This window comes from Lethenteron reissneri, chromosome 48 (assembly GCF_015708825.2).
Source record: "Lethenteron reissneri isolate LAM-NWPU_2019-01 chromosome 48, ASM1570882v1, whole genome shotgun sequence".
NCBI lineage: Eukaryota > Metazoa > Chordata > Hyperoartia > Petromyzontiformes > Petromyzontidae > Lethenteron > Lethenteron reissneri.
The window spans coordinates 8,292,337-8,311,200 of NC_083826.1; the positions used below are offsets into that span (position 1 = coordinate 8,292,337).

An 18,864-nucleotide genomic window follows, 5' to 3' on the forward strand; every position below is an offset into this window, starting at 1 on the left:
AAAGATAAAAAAATTTGCGACGGTACTTGTGTACAAAATGCATTTGCAGTATACCTTTATGTACACACATGCACACACAGTATGCCGTGCGCTAATTTTCCATCACCTCCAACTTTTCCTATTTAAAAGCGAGGCTAACTTAGTCGCTGAGATTTGGATCGGAGTGTTCGGCATATCCAGTGACCTATATAAGTTACACAGATCAGCATGAGCCCATTCCATCAGTGATGTGCACCCCCACCCCCCGATCCTTGCGAGGGGGAAATGCTGCAGTACATTGGGCGCATTTGCAATTGTCCTTTTGGTTGTCCTTACCCGCCTCTTACTGGACATCTGTGGAAAAATTTAGTTTTATAGCTCATCGAATTCCTCCAGTACAAATAAATATATAGAGTCAGATAAAGCGCTCGTGGTCCACTCCGCATAAGCCAAGCACCGGCACTCAGCAGGAAGATTCAAAATCCCATGCCTGGGCAACTCTTCCCCTGGACAGGACGATTTGCAGGCAGCATTCACAAGCGGAACGTGAAAGATTTCCGAGACACGCCAAAATGTTGATGTTGACTCCATGCAGATTTGTATCCGGCCGGCCAATAATTTTGTGTCGCCTCCACACAATCCCTGGCATCCCTCGGGGGAAGTAACAACAGAGTCGAGTGGAGGGAGGGACCATGCCTGCACGTCTGGTGAGCATCACAATCCGCCGCTGCTGCCTTAAGGGTGCTCCCTCTCTCCTGATTGTGCTGTCACTCCAAAGCAACTCCCCACGACATGCTCATTCCTTATCCTATTCCCAGGGTCAATAGATGCTCTCGGAAGCAATTACCTGCTCGTGCTGCAACAATGTGCCGTTCAGTTTTTATGCTTTTGGAATATGGATATCGGGGGGCGCATGCTGCCGAGTTGCGTGATCGTGTTCTCGAAGTGCGTGCCCGCTAATTGTTGATGCCAAAAAAAATGTGTTCTGTTATTTTTCGCGAGATTTAAAAAAAACAAGAACGTAGGGAGCGACCCGTGATCCTTTCCAAGGGGGTTTCATTTTTCTTGACAGGACCGGCTTCACCTCTCATTCACAAGCGGTGCCTCTGTGGCCGCCCTTGTCTTTCTCCCGGTTGTTTTCTTTCTTCTGATTGTCCGAGTTCGTATTCATCTTCTTGCTTCATCGCCTTTCAAATTTCGGACCTTATTCGCCTCGCCACAACGGAGGAGGACGACGCGTTTGGCAAGAATGTTAACAATACATTTAAAATGTCATCAATTAATATGGATCGAATCAACCTGGCCTCTTCATCGAATGTTTCTCACATCCTCCTGTGCGTATAGAGTGCCACATTCCCGCTCACGACCAAAATCAATGACGATTATCTGAACTGGTCCTGGGCCTCCACTAGGTCAACTCGGCCGTAAATGAGTACCTGGTGCATTGTGTAAACATTACCACTCGGGAGACAAAGGCGACCGGGCCTGGTGCCGTCTACCCAAACCCCTTCGTGTGACGTGCCTGGGTTTAATAGGCGCTCACGAACGGCACTTGCCCCAGCAGTCTGTTAAAGGCTCTTTCGGGACATCTTTGTCTTTGTTTACATCCATCCATCCATGCAATTTGTGCGGAAGAAACTTGCGCGGCATTACATTTTTCCACGTTGCGTTGCAACGCGTGGAAATTTTTTTCATTCCGACCCCCCCCCACCCCCGAAATTTCAGCTCGCGTTCTGAAGCGTCGGTGTTGTTCAATGCCCAGCGCCGCGTTTCCTCGTACATTTGCAACCACCGCTCCCACCAACACCACCACCACCACCTACTACCACCACAACCACCACAAGTCTCCACGGACACTTCCGCCACTGTGCTCGGAGCACACGCGCATGCACGCAACCCATGACGTCTGAAAAGGCACCCCGCCTGCCTGCCTCCTCCCGCCCACCCTGTTTGCACTGCACGCCTCTCCAAAAAATAAAAAACCACACAACGCAACCACTGGACCCAACCCCACATTCCCAGCATGGGTTTGGTAAACCCAGTACCTCGACCGCTCAAAGATTAGAGACACCCCTCTTGCTAAAGACACATGGTTGTTGTCAAGCTGCTGCTGCTGCCGCTTCAGTTGGCTTACACGTAAAATAAGAGGTTAGGTCAAAATTGCAACTGGGTTTTTAGTATAAACTGTCGTTGAGAAGGAAGGAAGTTATTGACGTTTCGGCCAACTGGCCTTCTTCAGGAAAACTCGTAGTCAGTATAATAATGTACACTAATGCCTTCACAAGGGTGGGCATTTAAATCTTCGTTCTCCTGAGTGAAGGTAAGACATATTTTTTTAATGTGTGCTTGTATGTGTTTGCGGATTATAATGCATATTTTACGCACAAATGTACAGTGTGTTTAATTTATGAACGTACATTTATTTTTTAACAGTTTCGGTTGCGACTTCAGTTACGTTCTCCGATTTCTCCGCGTTTTCGTCGTAACTGCCGCTGATATTCTTTGGGTCTTTCGGTTAAAGTCACGACGTTTCGATCGCAACACAAGCAATCGTCGCCTCCTGATGAAGATCGCTTGTGTTGCGATCGAAACGTCGTTTTTTGTCTTTTTTTTTTGGTTCTACGTGACTTTACCGAAAGACCCAAAGCAGATGAATGCCTGCAGTCACGAAAGCTTTAAGTCAAGACGTAACTGCTGTTGGTTAAGGACGATATTAATTTCACTTAAACTTCACGTGGCCTTTGAGCCGCGTTCATATGGCGTAATGAGGTATCAAATGAGGGCTTCTGTTTATAGATGTTCTCATGAGCCCCTGGTGTGTTGGCTCCTTGTAGCGGATTTATTTTTTAACACGTCAGTGAATATATGCAGTTTGTGTTGTTTTTTACATGTCACGTAACTTGCAGTGCCGATGCGTTGCATAACGTTGTCCCCTCGTTTTAAGTTAGTGTTTAATGCGGCCTTCCATCGCTTCCTTTAATCGGGCACGGCAAAGGTACAAAAGTGCGTGGGGAAATGTACAGTGAAATAATAAACACATCAGGTCCAACGTGCGCGTTTTGTGACACCCAAAAAGAAAAGACCCCAACGTGTCGCAAACGTAGAACTACGGTGCAGTCTTGTCGGCTCGCAGAGCTCTCAACTCGAATATATTTGGGTAAAAACAAATTATAATTTCATTATCATTTCAAAATGATCAATTATCATAACGCCTGCAAGGTGCCCTCTTGGTTCTCTGGCTGTTGAAACTTGGTGGCTGTTGAAAGCACGCCGGGGAGTGGGGGTGGTGGTGGTGGAACTCTTCTGGGGAGGAAACTCTTGTGGTTAATGACGTCGAGATAAGCAGAACTCCCGTTGACAAAACGCCAACGCACCTCGGTCACGGGCTGCTCATTGGTCGGTGCCCTTAGAGCAACTCGAGGTGCCGAGCAAGGGCACCGGAGGCACTGCGTGGAAATCTGAATTCGGTATAAGGAAAAGAAAATGGTCAAAAACAGCTTCACCCATCTGAAACGCAACGTCGCAGGGAAGTCTAGTTTTGGTCCGTGTTGAGGTGTGTGAAGCCTTCATACCTGCAAACCCCTTCTTATCAGTGCCCTGCCTTATTACAGACAAGTTAAGACCTTATTGGTCACCCCGTGCCCGTATGAATCTCAACGTTCATTCTATCCACTACACTATACACTCCACTACACTATACACTCCACTACACTATACACTACACTTTTATACACTAAGCTATACACTACACTATACACTACACTTTTATACACTACACTATACACTACACTATACACGACACTTCTATACACACACTATACACTACACTATACACTAAACTATCCACTACACTATACAATACACTATTATACACTATACTATACACTACACTTCTATACACTACACTATACACTCCACTATACACTACACTACTATACATTACACTATACACTACACTTCTATACACTACACTATACACTAAACTTTACACTACACTATACACTCCACTACTATACACTACACTCTACACTACACTTCTATAATCCACACTACACTAAACTATACACTACACTCTACACTACACTTCTTTACACTACACGATAGACGACACTATACACTACACTATACACTACACTACTATACACTACACTATACACTACACTTCTAAACACTACACGATACACTACACTATACACTCCACTACACTACTATACACTTCTACATACCTGCCAACCCCTTATCAGCGCCATACATTATTACAGACCAGTTCACACCTTATTGGTCCACCCCGTGCCCCTTATACATCTCAACGTTCACCCTACAAAGTCCCGTCGCAAGGTAGAACACACAAAACCCAATAGACAAGCAAAAAAATGTTGTGCCCGTATTGAAACGGCTGTACGCCGCATGGACCTGCAAACTCAATTTCCCTGCACAATCATACGGGGTAAAGCGTTATGGGTTGACCAGGGTATGAAGAGAGCCTTGCCCTGCCGTGGGTCACGTTGGAGAGAGTTGTGGTGTCGTGCGAGGGTACGGGAGAAGGAAATCCGCGCAGGTAACCTTGGGTGGCTGGCCCGTTCGTATATTTGTTCAAAGGGCAAGTCGCGTGGCACTTTGAGACCACTTTCGTCAATAAACACATTCCTGCGGAGGGAGCTGGTAGGAACGTTGGGTTGCTCAGTCAATGGTCAGGGTCAACGGCAGCGTGGTGTTTTCCGCAAATATGGCCGACTGTGAGGGCGGGCACAAGCCGGCGTGAGTAGGTTAAACGTGAGTTTTATAAGGGCACCACAGGGTGACCAGCCCCCCCCACCCAGCCCCACCCCTCCCACCCCCCACCCAGCCCCACCCCTCCCACCCCCCACCCAGCCCCACCCAGCCCCACCCCTCCAACCCCCCACCCAGCCCCACCCTCCCCACCTAGCCCCTCCCAACCCAGCCCCTCCCTGCACGACGGACACAATAATCCCCTGTGGGCTGGTGTAACCAGGAGATTCCTACCAGTATAAGACCGCAACTCGGATCAGCGCGGTTGGCTTGCGTATGGTGCAAAAGAAGTTCCGACGTACATAATGGCTTTGCTCGCTCGGGTGTTTATTTGCCATGTGCACGACTGGCACGCAAACATATTCTTGTTTAGATCACAAACGCGAAGATATTAGGTTCGTGTAAAATTCTATTCTCTCTATTCGGACATGGTAACACGTGCCGTGGCATTGGTAACACGTGCCGTGTTGAGTGTTGGCCAACATTTTTGCTGTGATCACTTTGCATGCTTCTGCTTGTGTGTTCCTGAAAATCACACGAGTTTTTGTGGGCGCGGGTTTCGTTTTAAAAACAACCTAACTACATCAGGAATATGTTGCCAACATTTCCGCCACACAGGGTGGAACAATAGCGGACGTTCAGAATTAATCGCCTCATTTGAGATCCAAACATCGCACCTCCTGGCTCTGACATTCCTTCTCCTCCAAGACACCACAAAATAAAAATAGGTTTGACCCTTTCTGTCACTAAAACAGGTGTTAAGATGTTCACACACCAAATAGAAACATTTTTGTTTGCATGTTCACCACAAGTACGGGTGGTTAATGCAGACTTGATTCATTGCAAAAAGTTTTTTATTTGGTGTTTGAACACCTTAACACCTGTTTTATGGCCAGAAAGGGTAAAACCTATTCTTATCTTTTTCTTCATACATTAATACTGGCAAAAAATGTCCCATGTTACCGCTGGTAGTGTAACCATCAACCGATATCAGAACATCGGCAGGCCAATGCAACTGTGGCAACGCAACCCAAACTGTGACCTATATTGGATTACTCTTTGGTTCTTTCGATAATTTTATACCTACGTGACTTTACCGAAAGAACCAAAGAGTATGGATTCCTGCCAGAGGTGTGGACTCGAGTCATGTGACTTGGACTCGAGTCAGACTCGAGTCATGAATTTGATGACTTCAGACTCGACTTGGACTTGCATAACAATGACTTTGTCCCACCTCTGATTCCTGCAGTCACGAAAGCTTCAAATCGAGATCAAATCTCGACTATATTGGAGTGTTGCTCTCCTTCAACGGAGCAGTAGCAAACCGAGACAAACTTTTCTTTTTTCGTGAAGCCCTCTCGTGGCTCGCAGACCTCGGCAGTGGCATTTAGCTACTGAATATATCGTCAGGCACAAAGAATAGAAACGATGCTTTAATAATTGATATATTTCTGGGCATCCTATATAGTAATTAAATACGTACAGGCATTTACGCAAATTTTCGTGATTAATCGGACATACGTACGCTGCTTATTTTGATGTAACATTAAGTGCTCCAAAGCGGAGTACTTTTGCACGCCGCACATCCTTATACTGTTTGCATTGCACAACGCCAAATAATAGCGACACGTAAGAAGGTTAGACACATTTACTGTGTGTATATACAGGTGCTCGCAGTTAAGTTATCATTTATACTTTCACTTTAAAATCACAAACTCAGTGGTATATGATGGCTTTATAAACACGTTCATTGTTCTATGGATGAACTGGCCACCACCAAAGCATCGTGGAAAGTCCACCTCTGTGTCAGGAGTACTAATAGGCACGAGCGCAGCTCTGCACCCGTTTGAGCATCGAATGACTTTGCCCCCTTGAGCGAAATTAAGTTTCGGAATGCCCTTTCGTTCGGCATTTAAGTGGGCTGCCTTTAACTCGGTGACCCATTGTGTGGCGGTGGCTGTCCAAGTTGCGACACGAGGTGGTGCCTTGTTGGCCGACGACACCTTGCACGAGCCGCAAAGCCGCAGCAATTTGCTCTGAAATGTAAACGCCCTCTCCGCGGTGGCCAACTAGCGCAACTGGTTTGACGGGAGAGCGTGACAAAACTTGATAGCCTTTTTTGCCCAAAAAAAAAACAGATGATTCTGACTTGGACGCGGATGCGACCGCTGGACAGGAATCGTGCGCCATACAGTAGGCAGGGATCATTTATCAGTGGCGTCCGAGCTCGGTGGCCTGTGGATATAAATAGGTGGGTCGCGAAAGGCAGTCTCTGTGTTGTCGCCGCGGTACGTGAGTGGTGGTGGTGGTGGTGGGGATGGATTGTTTTATCGTGCTTTGTTTCGTTTTGCGTGATGATTTTCTTTTTGACCGCTGGCTCTTGTTTCTCCGAACGGGAGATGTGCATTTCTGCTAATGTGCGGTAACGTTGAAAATCACCAAGAACCGCGCCGATGTTTGAAAATACGCAACGGTGCTTTAGAGGAAGAAAATGCGGAATTGTTTTGAATAAATGTGCGCTTTGCTCATGAAAAAACATTACAATTATGTGCTTTTTTTTTCAAAATTGAGCTAAAATACAAAATGATTAACATTGTGTTCTACGAATTAACACTACCATTGTATTGCTTGACTTGTCACTTCAACAGCAGTGGCATCGGAGTACGAGGAAGGGGGCAGTTATTCTCCACGATTCGTCGACAATGGAGCTCGGAACGCGGCCATCCGACGACCACCAGCACCACCACCACCACCACCACCACCACGGCCGGCATGTCGATGGTGAAACGGGCGGTGGTAGCCACGGCTCCGTCTTGCCCGGGGTGTTCCTGGAGATCCCGCCGGTGTCGATGCGCGGCGGCGGGGTGGGCCGTCGATCGCGCTCCGTCGAGGAGCTTGCGCGCTCCGCGCACGAGTCCGAGAGCGACCCGGAGAGTCGAGGGCGCAGCCGGAGCGGCGGCGGCGGTGGCAGCAGCAGGAGCAGGAGCAGCAGGAGCAGCAGCGGCGGAAGCAGCAGAAGCAGCAGGAGCAACAGCAGCAGCACCAGCAGCTGCGACCACGACGAGGTGGACACGCCGGACCGGCGCAGGACGAGCGCGAGCGTGGAGGGTCTCTCGAGCGTGACGGTGGAGGTGACGGTGACGCCCTGCGCCGACTTCCCGGCACGCTACGGCGTGATCGACGTGGACAGCCCGAGAGGTGCTTGCGTGCCGACCGCTCGCCTGCCTTAGCCCCGTCGCATTTGGGTTCTGCGTCTGGCGGGGAACGTTGCAAGAGTCGACCGCCGTCTTTTGGTTTTGCCGGGTCACTTAATTTTGGGTCGTTTCATTCACCTGCAATAGCACGGTTGGCTCCGTACGATGGGAAAGAGTTACAACACACATACATACAATAGATCGGTGGGTTGGATGCAGCTGTGGTATAACAGTCAGCACACTGCAAGTGTGAGCCAGTCGAAGCAATGGGTAAGTTTAATAAATTCCCCACCAGCCTCTGTAGATGAGTACACCACAGTCGACTAGAAGGCTGCGTGTGGTGGGGGGAAATGTGGGTACTACCACCTCTTCCAAGATGTCTGTTCAAGGTGGAAGAGTAGGCCAAAATACAGCCAATAGAGGGGCTCTATAGAGCTCCCTCTAGTGCAGTGGTGTGAGCAATTATTTTCAGGGTTACACCTTTGCCTTTTGACACGTTTTACATGAGTAATAGTAATTTCGAATTTCCACCACTGGCTCACAGGCACAAAAGTGTCTTCATGAACGATCGTTGGGGTGTGTGAAATTCATCTTTGTCGGTGACCCTACATTGGTATTTCAAATGTCTTTGGTGCGGGTCAGTTTATCTATGTGAAGACCACTGTTGACTTACCCCAAAATTATTCCAATTTTATTGAACCTTAGAGAGATGATAGGTCAACCTCCAGCTGGTATTCACGTACAATTATGAGCCTTCATTATTTTTACCTGCATTAGAATTTGGGCTTTAGTATATCATATAATGGTTATTTACACAATATATCATGATTATTCTATGTATTATATATCACAGCCTTTTGTCACTGCACTACTCAATGAAGGTCTCCACATACCACATCGCTAATGGGTTTGTTTGACCATACCTCACCTTGCTAGTCAAGCGTGGGTTGCTGATTTGAGGAGTCGAGACCTTTTCAGATATAACTCGTCACTGATGTTAACAGTGGCCTGGAATCAAACTTAAGTTGGTGGCTTTGCAGCGCATGGGGCTAACCACTGCGCGACCATTTCTCTCAGTATATATGGTCAGAGATTATTTTTTTTAAACACTGGGAATTGAACAGTGATTGTCAATAGGACAATACAGTGTATACAATAGAGCCACTGGTGACTTAGATATGTGGATTTTTCACCACTGCTTCAGGGCCAGAAATGGTGATGAGTGTCACCCAAATCTCGTTTGATCATAGAGACACTGAGACATTGACTACACATTTCTTAAAAGCTTCAAGCTTGTTGCTCTCAGGCATGAGTTTAAATCCCAGCTATGGTTGACTCTATTATCCAATAATTTTCCCTCCAATCAGCAACATCGTAGGTATGTGTGGGTTCTCGCAGCTGCAGAGGAGGTGGTTATCAGTGATCCGTGCACTGCCATCATCAACTTGAGTTGATTCCTGTCCACGGCTAACATCGGTGGAGAGTGATATTTGAACAACTCCCAAGGCCTCCCCTAGGGCGAATTAAAACTCAAACGAACACCTGGCGCTGTGTGTTAAACATCTTCTCTGGCATAGGTGGTTGGGGCATCGTTTGGGCATCGTTGGGGCATCGTTTGGGGCATCGTTTGGGGCATCGTTGGGGCATCGTTGGGGCATTGTTTGGGGCATTGTTTGGGGCATTGTTGGGGCATCGTTGGGGCATTGTTTGGGGCATTGTTTGGCGCATTGTTTGGGGCATTGTTTGGGGCATCGTTGGGGCATTGTTTGGACATCGTTGGGGCATTGTTTGGGGCATTGTTTGGGGCATTGTTGGGGCATCGTTGGGGCATTGTTTGGACATCGTTGGGGCATTGTTTGGCGCATTGTTTGGGGCATTGTTTGGGGCATCGTTGGGGCATTGTTTGGACATCGTTGGGGCATTGTTTGGGGCATCGTTGGGGCATTGTTTGGGGCATCGTTGGGGCATTGTTTGGACATCGTTGGGGCATTGTTTGGACATCGTTGGGGCATTGTTTGGGGCATCGTTAGGGCATTGTTTGGGGCATCGTTGGGGCATTGTTTGGGGCATCGTTGGGGCATTGTTTGGGGCATCGTTGGGGCATTGTTTGGACATCGTTGGGGCATTGTTTGGGGCATCGTTGGAGCATTGTTTGGACATCGTTGGGGCATTGTTTGGGGCATCGTTGGGGCATTGTTTGGACATCGTTGGGGCATTGTTTGGGGCATCGTTGGAGCATTGTTTGGGGCATCGTTGGGGCATTGTTTGGGGCATCGTTGGGGCATTGTTTGGGGCATCGTTGGGGCATTGTTTGGACATCGTTGGGGCATTGTTTGGGGCATCGTTAGGGCATTGTTTGGGGCATCGTTGGGGCATTGTTTGGGGCATCGTTGGGGCATTGTTTGGGGCATCGTTGGGGCATTGTTTGGACATCGTTGGGGCATTGTTTGGGGCATCGTTGGAGCATCGTTTGGACATCGTTGGGGCTTGTGTCCGCAGCGCTGGGCGGAGGTTTCCTGTCCCCGCGTGACGAGGGCTCCCTGCGGCGCCGCACGTACAGCGAGAACAACCTGCTGAGGGACACACGGACTCCCCCGTCGCCGACGGACGTCTCGGGGAGGCTGGGCTCCTCCGCCCAGCGGGACGACAGCACCACCCGCAGCGACTGGAGCCTCCTCGGCCCGCCCTGGGTGGCCACCGGCGCTTCCATCGACAAGAAGAAGACGGCCTCAAACCCCACGCTCTACGCGCCCTTTCTCAAGTTCAAGAAGGTGAGAGCGCCAGGGTGGATCCAGAATCAGAATATGCATTTGTACTCGGGGAATCGGATGAGCTATACGGCTGTTTATTTTCACAGATGTCCAGTAAGGGGCAGGTCAGAAGGTTACAACAACAAACAATACTAAAAGTAAACAAATCACTTGAAAAATATATACTAAGTATAACCCGTAAAAACAAAGTTTTTCACTATAAATCCTTTATATGCGTGGCGGCTAGAGTCCTCTCGTCCTCTGGCTTGAGATGGCTGCCACCTATGGGTCAGATGATTGTCTGCCAGTATTAAGCAATTGGTAATTAAATATTTAATTTGTTTTCCCTAAACAGTGTAAAATTTTGGAAAAAAAAATTCACGAACATTAATTGTCTCGCACAACGAGTCTGTGTGCAAAATGTCAGCTCGATTGGATCACGGGAAGTGGGTTAAAAAACGACCGAAAGATTGGCACGGTCGTAAGCAAGCAATCAAGCACGCAAGCACGCAAGCAAGCAAGCAAGCGAACTTAATATAAAGGATTTAAAAATGAAAGTAATTTTTTTTTATCTTACCAGGTAAAGCCCACTCAGCTATTCGTTTATTTTTCAGAAGCGACCTGGCCACAAATGATAGCTCGATGAAGTGGCTTATCACGTGGAGATTTACAGCAGCAAAATAATCTCAAAGATCTAGACGCATGTTTCGATAATGTGGAAGGGAAAAACCGGGGGAAACGTGATAAAAAAATCCACGCGACCACGGAGAGAACACGCAAACTCCACATATAGGACAGGCATAATAGAGTTGACCATAGGGTCGCGATCGAACCCGCGACCTCCTGCATGCCGACCTCCTGTTAACCCGCAGCTGTCTAGGAGTCTCTAGCCGCGCACTCCGTTCAGAGTCTCTTCCCTCTCGCTGTGACTGCGGCTGTGAGTCACGAGCCACCTGCTCTCAAGGAAGGGGTGATTCACTTTCCATGCCCCCTCTGCCCGCTCGCTCCCAAACGCGAACTCACTGCCTGCAAATAGTTTATTTATTGATATTTACCAAAGGACAAATATTATTAAAGAGCTATTTAATACGTTTTACATTTTTGACAGTCCCCGCACCCGCCCACCCTTCCTCCCATTGTAGAGTTTGTAGAGCCACCTCTGAGTCTAGTCAGCGGCCTGGAGAGTATTTCTGCATCCGACACACCACATCAAGTATACAGCAATGGCTTTAGCTGCCAGTCACGTGCTATCTACTCCAATCTGTCAACACAATCGCTGAAAACTCTTTGACGTAGAATCCGAGTCGCATGAAGCCCAGCTTGGCGGTGTCCACCAACAAACTCGATGATGAATGTGGCGAGTGTGTTTTTTGGAGACAAGAGTTGGTAGATTGTGCAGATTTGTGAAATTCGCACTGGGGCGCAAGGTGGCCAGGAGGAAGCAGAGCAGCTGATGAGTTCCTGAGCCGGTCTCCGTGAACCTTTCAGTATCACCTCTCGTGTCAATGGGTTCATCTGTGTGTATATACTCTTAGTTCTTTCGGTATCTAGAATTCATCTGTGTGCTCTGGTTTCCTCCCACACACAAAAACACTCCTTGAAATGGAATTTATCAAATATCCAAAAGTAGGACCCTCTTGAAAGATACGCTTGAAGATTTAAAAAAATATATTACTCTTTAAACCAGTTTAATTGCCAGTGCGTGAAAACAAAAACTAACGCATTTAATCGACAGAGATCCTGCTGTGGTGTAATGTTTACCACAGAGGCTCTGCACAGGCCATCATTTGTAAATGTACTGCTGTACATTAAACACACTCTGTGTATTAATGCATTTTAATGTATTTTGCAAAGAGGGATCGACTTACCCCATTGTATTTCAACAGTGAATGCCAGATTTTAAATTCGTGCATCCCTCCGCGTTGCCGTGGTGTGATGCCGTTAGCACCGGACGTGCGGCCCAGAGGTCGTCGGTTCTATCTCCCGACCGCTGCGGTTAAAACGACGGAAGAAGTTTTTTTTTTTTACCGTCCACCTCGAGTCCACGCAGCGATGTGTATACCACGATTAGTAGAAACGGCAAGACGCGTGTGGTGGGGTCAATTGTAGCTACTCCCGTCTCTCCCAAGACGTCTTGCCAGCGTGGATGAGTAGGCTAAAATACCCTCTAAAGACACTCATACGTGAAGGCCCTTCTGGCGTGAGCAGGTAATTGTAGGGCTGCACCGTAACCTTTGCAAACAGCCAGCCACCAGGTTTTTTCGAATCAAATTATCCCAGTAGCATTTATTTCATCGAGCCAAACCCTGGACCGGTTTCAACGTCCCTGGGTTTCATCAGCAGGGTCTAGCCTGTCAAACTAACGCTACTGATATGGAATGCCCATTGATGGACGAAATTTAAACAACCTCCCGTACGTGTTTAACTGTATGTTTATCGCGATCCATAATTTCCCTGCTCTGCGCACAATTCATTGGAACGTTTTTGGACTATTGGTTGACCGCTCTTATTTACATGGTATCTGCAGCAGATATTTGAAATGCTTTGCGAAGGGGTGTCCATTTAAGGCAGAGTGACAAACAGAGCCGTTTATACGCTGCGCGCCGCAACTTAACGGCTGCATGTTTCACCCGCACGCCAAAGTGACGATTCCAGTGGCGGCGTACATTCTTTGCGGCCTGGAACAGAAACGAGATAAGGCATGCCATTGAACGGTGCCACGCCCAGTGCCAACTTGGGCTGATGGAGTTGCACGCGCAACGGCGCAGCTGCAACCTTCACGCCTCACAGCAAAAACAAAAAGGGGGCCTGGGTTCGATTGCCGAACTCGCGCAGCCGTTCTGTGTGGGAGTTTGTGTGTTCTCCCCCTGTTCTGTACGACTTGCTTCCAGGTTCTGTGGCTTCCTCTCGTATTGCTAGTATATCTACAATGCAATTGGCATTAGCCAAATATCCCAATGCTGAAACATGACCTGCAAATGACAGTAGTCAATTGGCGTCACAGCAAACGTTGGCCCCTTATTGCAAAATACTTGGCAGTACCCTCCTGAAAAAGAGTCTTGAGACTCAGTGAGGATATCCTGGGTAAAAACCGAGTGAAACTCCACGGGGAGAAATAAGTGGCCTCGCATGGATATAGGCAGCCTCGACTTTCTCGATGGGTCACGTGAGCCCATTGCGTGCAACTTGTATGAATCGATAGAAATCAAATTGTGACAAATCTAATTTGCAGTGTGTATCGCGGACGTGAGAATCAATATTAATAAATAGACGTGTCGTTACGAAGCATACAAAGGCATGAGTAAATAAGAACGTGTATTTGCAGCTATACTGAGATTGTTTGAAGATAACAACAACATACAATTTAGAATAAAGAATCGCTTTCACGGCAGTTATCCACGACAGAGTTGCAGCCAAAGTAGGGAACACGCCCGAGATGACGTCCGTGGCAGAGAATGAAATTAAAATTAATAAAAAATAAAAACAATAAAATCACGACGTTTCGGAGGCAACACAAGCTTCCGTCTTCAGGTGATACAGATATTTTGCTGTGACAGTTTCACCTGAAGACGGAAGCTTGTGTTGCCTCCGAAACGTCGTGATTTTATTGTTTTTATTTTTTATTAATTTTAATTTCATTTTTTTCCTACATCACAGGACCGTGAGAGGTGTATGCATGCATGTTGAATTTCTTTCGCACCATACGTCACCAACCCTGCGAAGCGGAGTTGCAGAATGGCGACACCTTGGGGAGCATTTCATCCGGCAGATGATAGATCATGGCTGATAATGATGAGGCCTTCGTCAGATTAAAAATAACCGTTATGATAGCTGAAGCAAAAGCTGTGCATATCGTGGTAGTATATTGGCCAAATAGATCTAGGGGCTTGTTCGCCTGAACTGAATGTTAACGAGATCGACGCGTTCATTTGGGCCAATTCTGGGGGACAAGCTGCCGCGTGATGCTTTGCGCATGTTTCATACAAACGAAAACAACCCACGTTGTTCTTGAAAATGGAGAGGCTGCCGGTGTAACATGATTCAATCTCTCTTGAAATTCTCCGCACTAGCCTAGCCCAGCGACATTGCGGGGTGGCTAGGACATTCACAGGGCGGCAGTGGCTTCTTGACTCTCTCGCTCTGTGGAGTTCTGGGCATCTTTCACCTACTTGAATGAGTGAGGTTTATTTATTTTTAACGGGCACTCCTAAATCCCCTCCCAAAAAACTAATTCGTGGAAATGTTTTTCCACGCACCCCCCCCCCCCCAATTCTGCAGGACCCTCGTAAAAACGTGTCTTCAGACTCTTGGGTGGCGGGGTCTTTAAACATACTTGGTTCATGGGTAAAAGCGTAAAGGCGCAGCCCTGGAATTTCTTGTTCACACCACTGCTGGTGGAAGGGCCTCCAACGAGAGGGGACTTTAGAGAGCCCCTCTCGAGAGTGCTTTGGCCTACTCTTCCCCGCTGGCCAGATGTATTGGAGGGTGTGGTTGTACCCACACTTTATCCCACCTCACTCGACCTGCTATACTGCTGTGTGGACAGAGGCAGTAAGATGCAATAAACCTGCCCCATCCCTTTAACTGCCGTGCCTCGAGATGAAATGGAACCGGCAACCTCTGGATTTGCAAGTCCAGCGTGTTAACCGTCACACCACAGCAGCGCCCTTGTCAAAATAATCACTGCAGGGTATCGTCGGGGTAGCCGTGTTTGAAACGGCAGCAGAACGAACATGTGCGTTTACTTTGGCGAAGAAGAGGTCGTAAACTTAATGTTGGCGAGTTGGAGATTCGTTGGGCAAGTTTGTGTGTAGGACACACGTCAAAGCGCGAGGAGGTGCAACAAATAACACGGATTTATTTGCACATTGCCGTCACACGTTGCGAAATGTAGCCCCCCGCCACAGTCTTTATATAGCCGGCCAGGTGGCCGCAACGAACAGCGTTTCCCATAGGATTGCAGTTTTTTTGTTGTTGTTTGAACTCAAACTCTTTGGCACACGGTGCAACGTCAGGTGGCAATCAATTTGCACCCTCAACATTTGTCAGGCTGCGAAGTAAATGCGGTGGGTGCGCTCAAATTTGTTTTCCTTTGAGGAAGATTGCCAATCATGTTGGCGCTTCAGGCTCGCAATTAACACCAGCACGTCAAAAATTATTAATATATCCATTGACTAACATCGGCGAGATAGACCACTGGCTTCCTAGAATATTTTTACTCACCACGTGAATATGAATTTACGTGCACATTTAATGTTTTATTTTGTTAAACCTTTGGATGGTTAGTCTATTACTAAGCATCTACTACTGTAGTGGGTTACTGTCCATATGTCGATTTAAGGTGGCTTACACTGTAGCTAGAAACGATCTGAAAACGAATTGGCCAGCAGGGGCCCATGGTATATATATGGTGGATAGTGCAGTGTCTCAACTATTATTAACTAAATCTCTCTTGCCTCTCTGTTTCTCTACTATGAACAAGCGTCATTGCCCAACACGATCCGATTACAGGTAGTCCTCGACTTAAGATGGAGATGCGTTACGACGACCCCATCGTAAGTCAAAATATCGTAAGTCGAAGATGGCCTAGCCTACCCAGGAGTCTTAAAGAATGGTGATAATTTAGCAAAACATAGCAATTTACAGTACCGTACTGTATAAACTATATACTGTATGTATTTATTAATTACAATACTGTATTGCACAGTAAAATGTAGAGTAAAAAAACAAGGTAAATTCTTAGCCTACCTATATGAACTGCAATTTAATAGAAAGTTTTTTTCAGGAAACAATCCTGTCTGCTATGAAAACTTCAACATGCATTGAACGTATCGTATCGTGGTAACCTTAAAATGAAATCACTAAAGCTACGTATCATACAGGGCATTGAACGCATCGTAACGTATCATATTGTACTGTACTCGCCAATATTCTGTCCGTCGTCTGCATACTTGAACGATGTTAGGTTGTTGATGGCAATTTTGTCGCATCGCTATCGCCATCGTAAGATCGAAATATCGTAAGTCGGACCATCGTAACTCAGGGACTACCTGTATTACATAATTTTTCCTCTTCAGGCCAGCATAACTTTTTTTTTCCTATTTGCTAGAAAAATCCACCAACAATATTTTTGCCTGTGAAAATGTAACAATTGCAGATTGTTCGACACGCAGATTTACCCATGAAACAACGGGGCGACAGACCTCCCTTACAAATCACATGCAAATAAGTTTATACAGTTAGTGCATTCTGGAAAATGTACAATGTAATTGTTGTTCCTAATTTCATCATGACTTAACGTAATACTACAATATGCCGCAAGGACCTGACTCTAATTTAATTGCAGATAAAAGAGATGGCATTCATTGGCTGTTAAGCCGATTTGTATCAAAGCTTGTGTCATCACGGCATAGTCATAGTATATTTCTGCGCTGATTGTTGGGAGTAACAGAGTAACGGCTCAGGGCAAAATGAGTATTTTAAAGTACCAAGCCAAAGTGAATTATTGCTCAAATGATCATTGAAGCAGTACTCACTATCCTGTTTTTACAGTGCTGTACCGGTGATGGAAGTTCCACATTGCTATGGCAAGGGCATATCTATCCATAGGACAACCACCGTTGACTTCCCCACATAGTGGTACCCTTTTTATCGACCCCGAAGGGATGATGGGCTGGGTCAACCCCAGACCAGGATTTGAATGCGCAACCTTCTGATTGCGAGCCACTCACTCTTGCAACCGCTGAGCCACCTGACCGGATACAATAAATAAATCCAGTGAGGTCTCCTTACATAGGACCTTGTGAACGTGACGTGAGTAATGCACTTTAATGGATCACTGCCGGCCACATTTTAAAGCCCGTCATGTGCATCGCATCCTCATAAATGTTGGCCTGGAAAATTTGCTCTTGGAAGATAATGGCAACCTACATGTGTGAAATGACGTTAATAAAATATAAGGAGAGTTAAGTGGCAATATCCGTTCCCTGTTCATAAAAGTCATGCAATATTTGTCAGGATAACTCAGAGAGCTTAACACTATGCCAGAGCATTAAACCACCATTGCTGAACTCCAGGGTTTGCATCCAGGCTGCCATCTGTAACTAAATCGAATTCTCAAGTATCGTGAATTGGTGGTGTCAGTCAGTCTCTGTTTAATTACTTAAGTGTTCTAAAACCCCAGTAACAAATAACACGATTGAAGTTGTGATAGATTAGTTCACACATTCCTTCAATTGAGCATGGTTATAATACGAATTTAGGAAAAATATATACGATGGGAGGGAATTCCAAAGTGTGAGGGAATAAGCAGGAAGAGAAGTGTTGTGGCCTACGGTGTGGTGAGCGAGCGTGTTGAGTGAGTGAACTGGTGAGTTAGTGACTGGGTGAGTGTGACGCTGTGCCCTGCAGTGTGGTGAGCGAGCGGGTTGAGTGAGTGAACTGGTGAGCTAGTGACTGGGTGAGTGTGTCGCTGTGGCCTGCCGTGTGGTGAGCGAGCATGTTGAGTGAGTGAACTGGTGAGTTAGTGACTGGGTGAGTGTGACGCTGTGGCCTGCAGTGTGGTGAGCGAGCAGGTTGAGTGAGTGAACTGGTGAGTTAGTGACTGGGTGAGTGTGACGCTGTGGCCTGCAGTGTGGTGAGCGAGCGTGTTGAGTGAGTGAACTGGTGAGTTAGTGACTGGGTGAGTGTGACGCTGTGGCCTTTAGTGTGGTGAGCGAGCGTGTTGAGTGAGTGAACTGGTGAGTTAGTGCCTGGGTGAGTGTGACGCTGTGGCCTGCAGTGTGGTGAGCGAGCGTGTTGAGTGAGTGAACTGGTGAGTTAGTGACTGGGTGAGTGTGTCGCTGTGCCCTGCAGTGTGGTGAGCGAGCGGGTTGAGTGAGTGAACTGGTGAGTTAGTGACTGGGTGAGTGTGACGCTGTGCCCTGCAGTGTGGTGAGCGAGCGTGTTGAGTGAGTGAATCGGTGAGTTAGTGACTGGGTGAGTGTATCGCTGTGGCTTGCCGTGTGGTGAGCGAGCGTGTTGAGTGAGTGAATCGGTGAGTTAGTGACTGGGTGAGTGTGTCGCTGTGGCCTGCCGTGTGGTGAGCGAGCATGTTGAGTGAGTCTATCGGTGAGTTAGTGACTGGGTGAGTGTGTCGCTGTGCCCTGCAGTGTGGTGAGCGAGCGTGTTCA

At 47.3% G+C, this 18,864-nt stretch overlaps 1 protein-coding gene across 3 annotated transcripts in view; it reads left to right on the forward strand.

Annotated features, from left to right (window-relative positions):
- The window catches only part of LOC133354775 (regulator of G-protein signaling 8-like), a 125,094-nt gene that overhangs the window by 76,678 nt on the left and 29,552 nt on the right, over nt 1-18,864 (forward strand). Inside the window, exons 1-3 of one of the 3 annotated variants that reach the window (XM_061571892.1) lie at nt 1,997-2,299; nt 7,398-7,947; nt 10,443-10,714. In XM_061571892.1, the coding sequence (XP_061427876.1) occupies nt 7,452-7,947; nt 10,443-10,714 (768 nt within the window). In that variant the 5' untranslated portion in view covers nt 1,997-2,299; nt 7,398-7,451. Of the gene's footprint in view, nt 1-1,996; nt 2,300-7,397; nt 7,948-10,442; nt 10,715-18,864 lie in introns of those variants that run through there. The other 2 variants (XM_061571890.1, XM_061571891.1) reach the window with 2 other exon arrangements.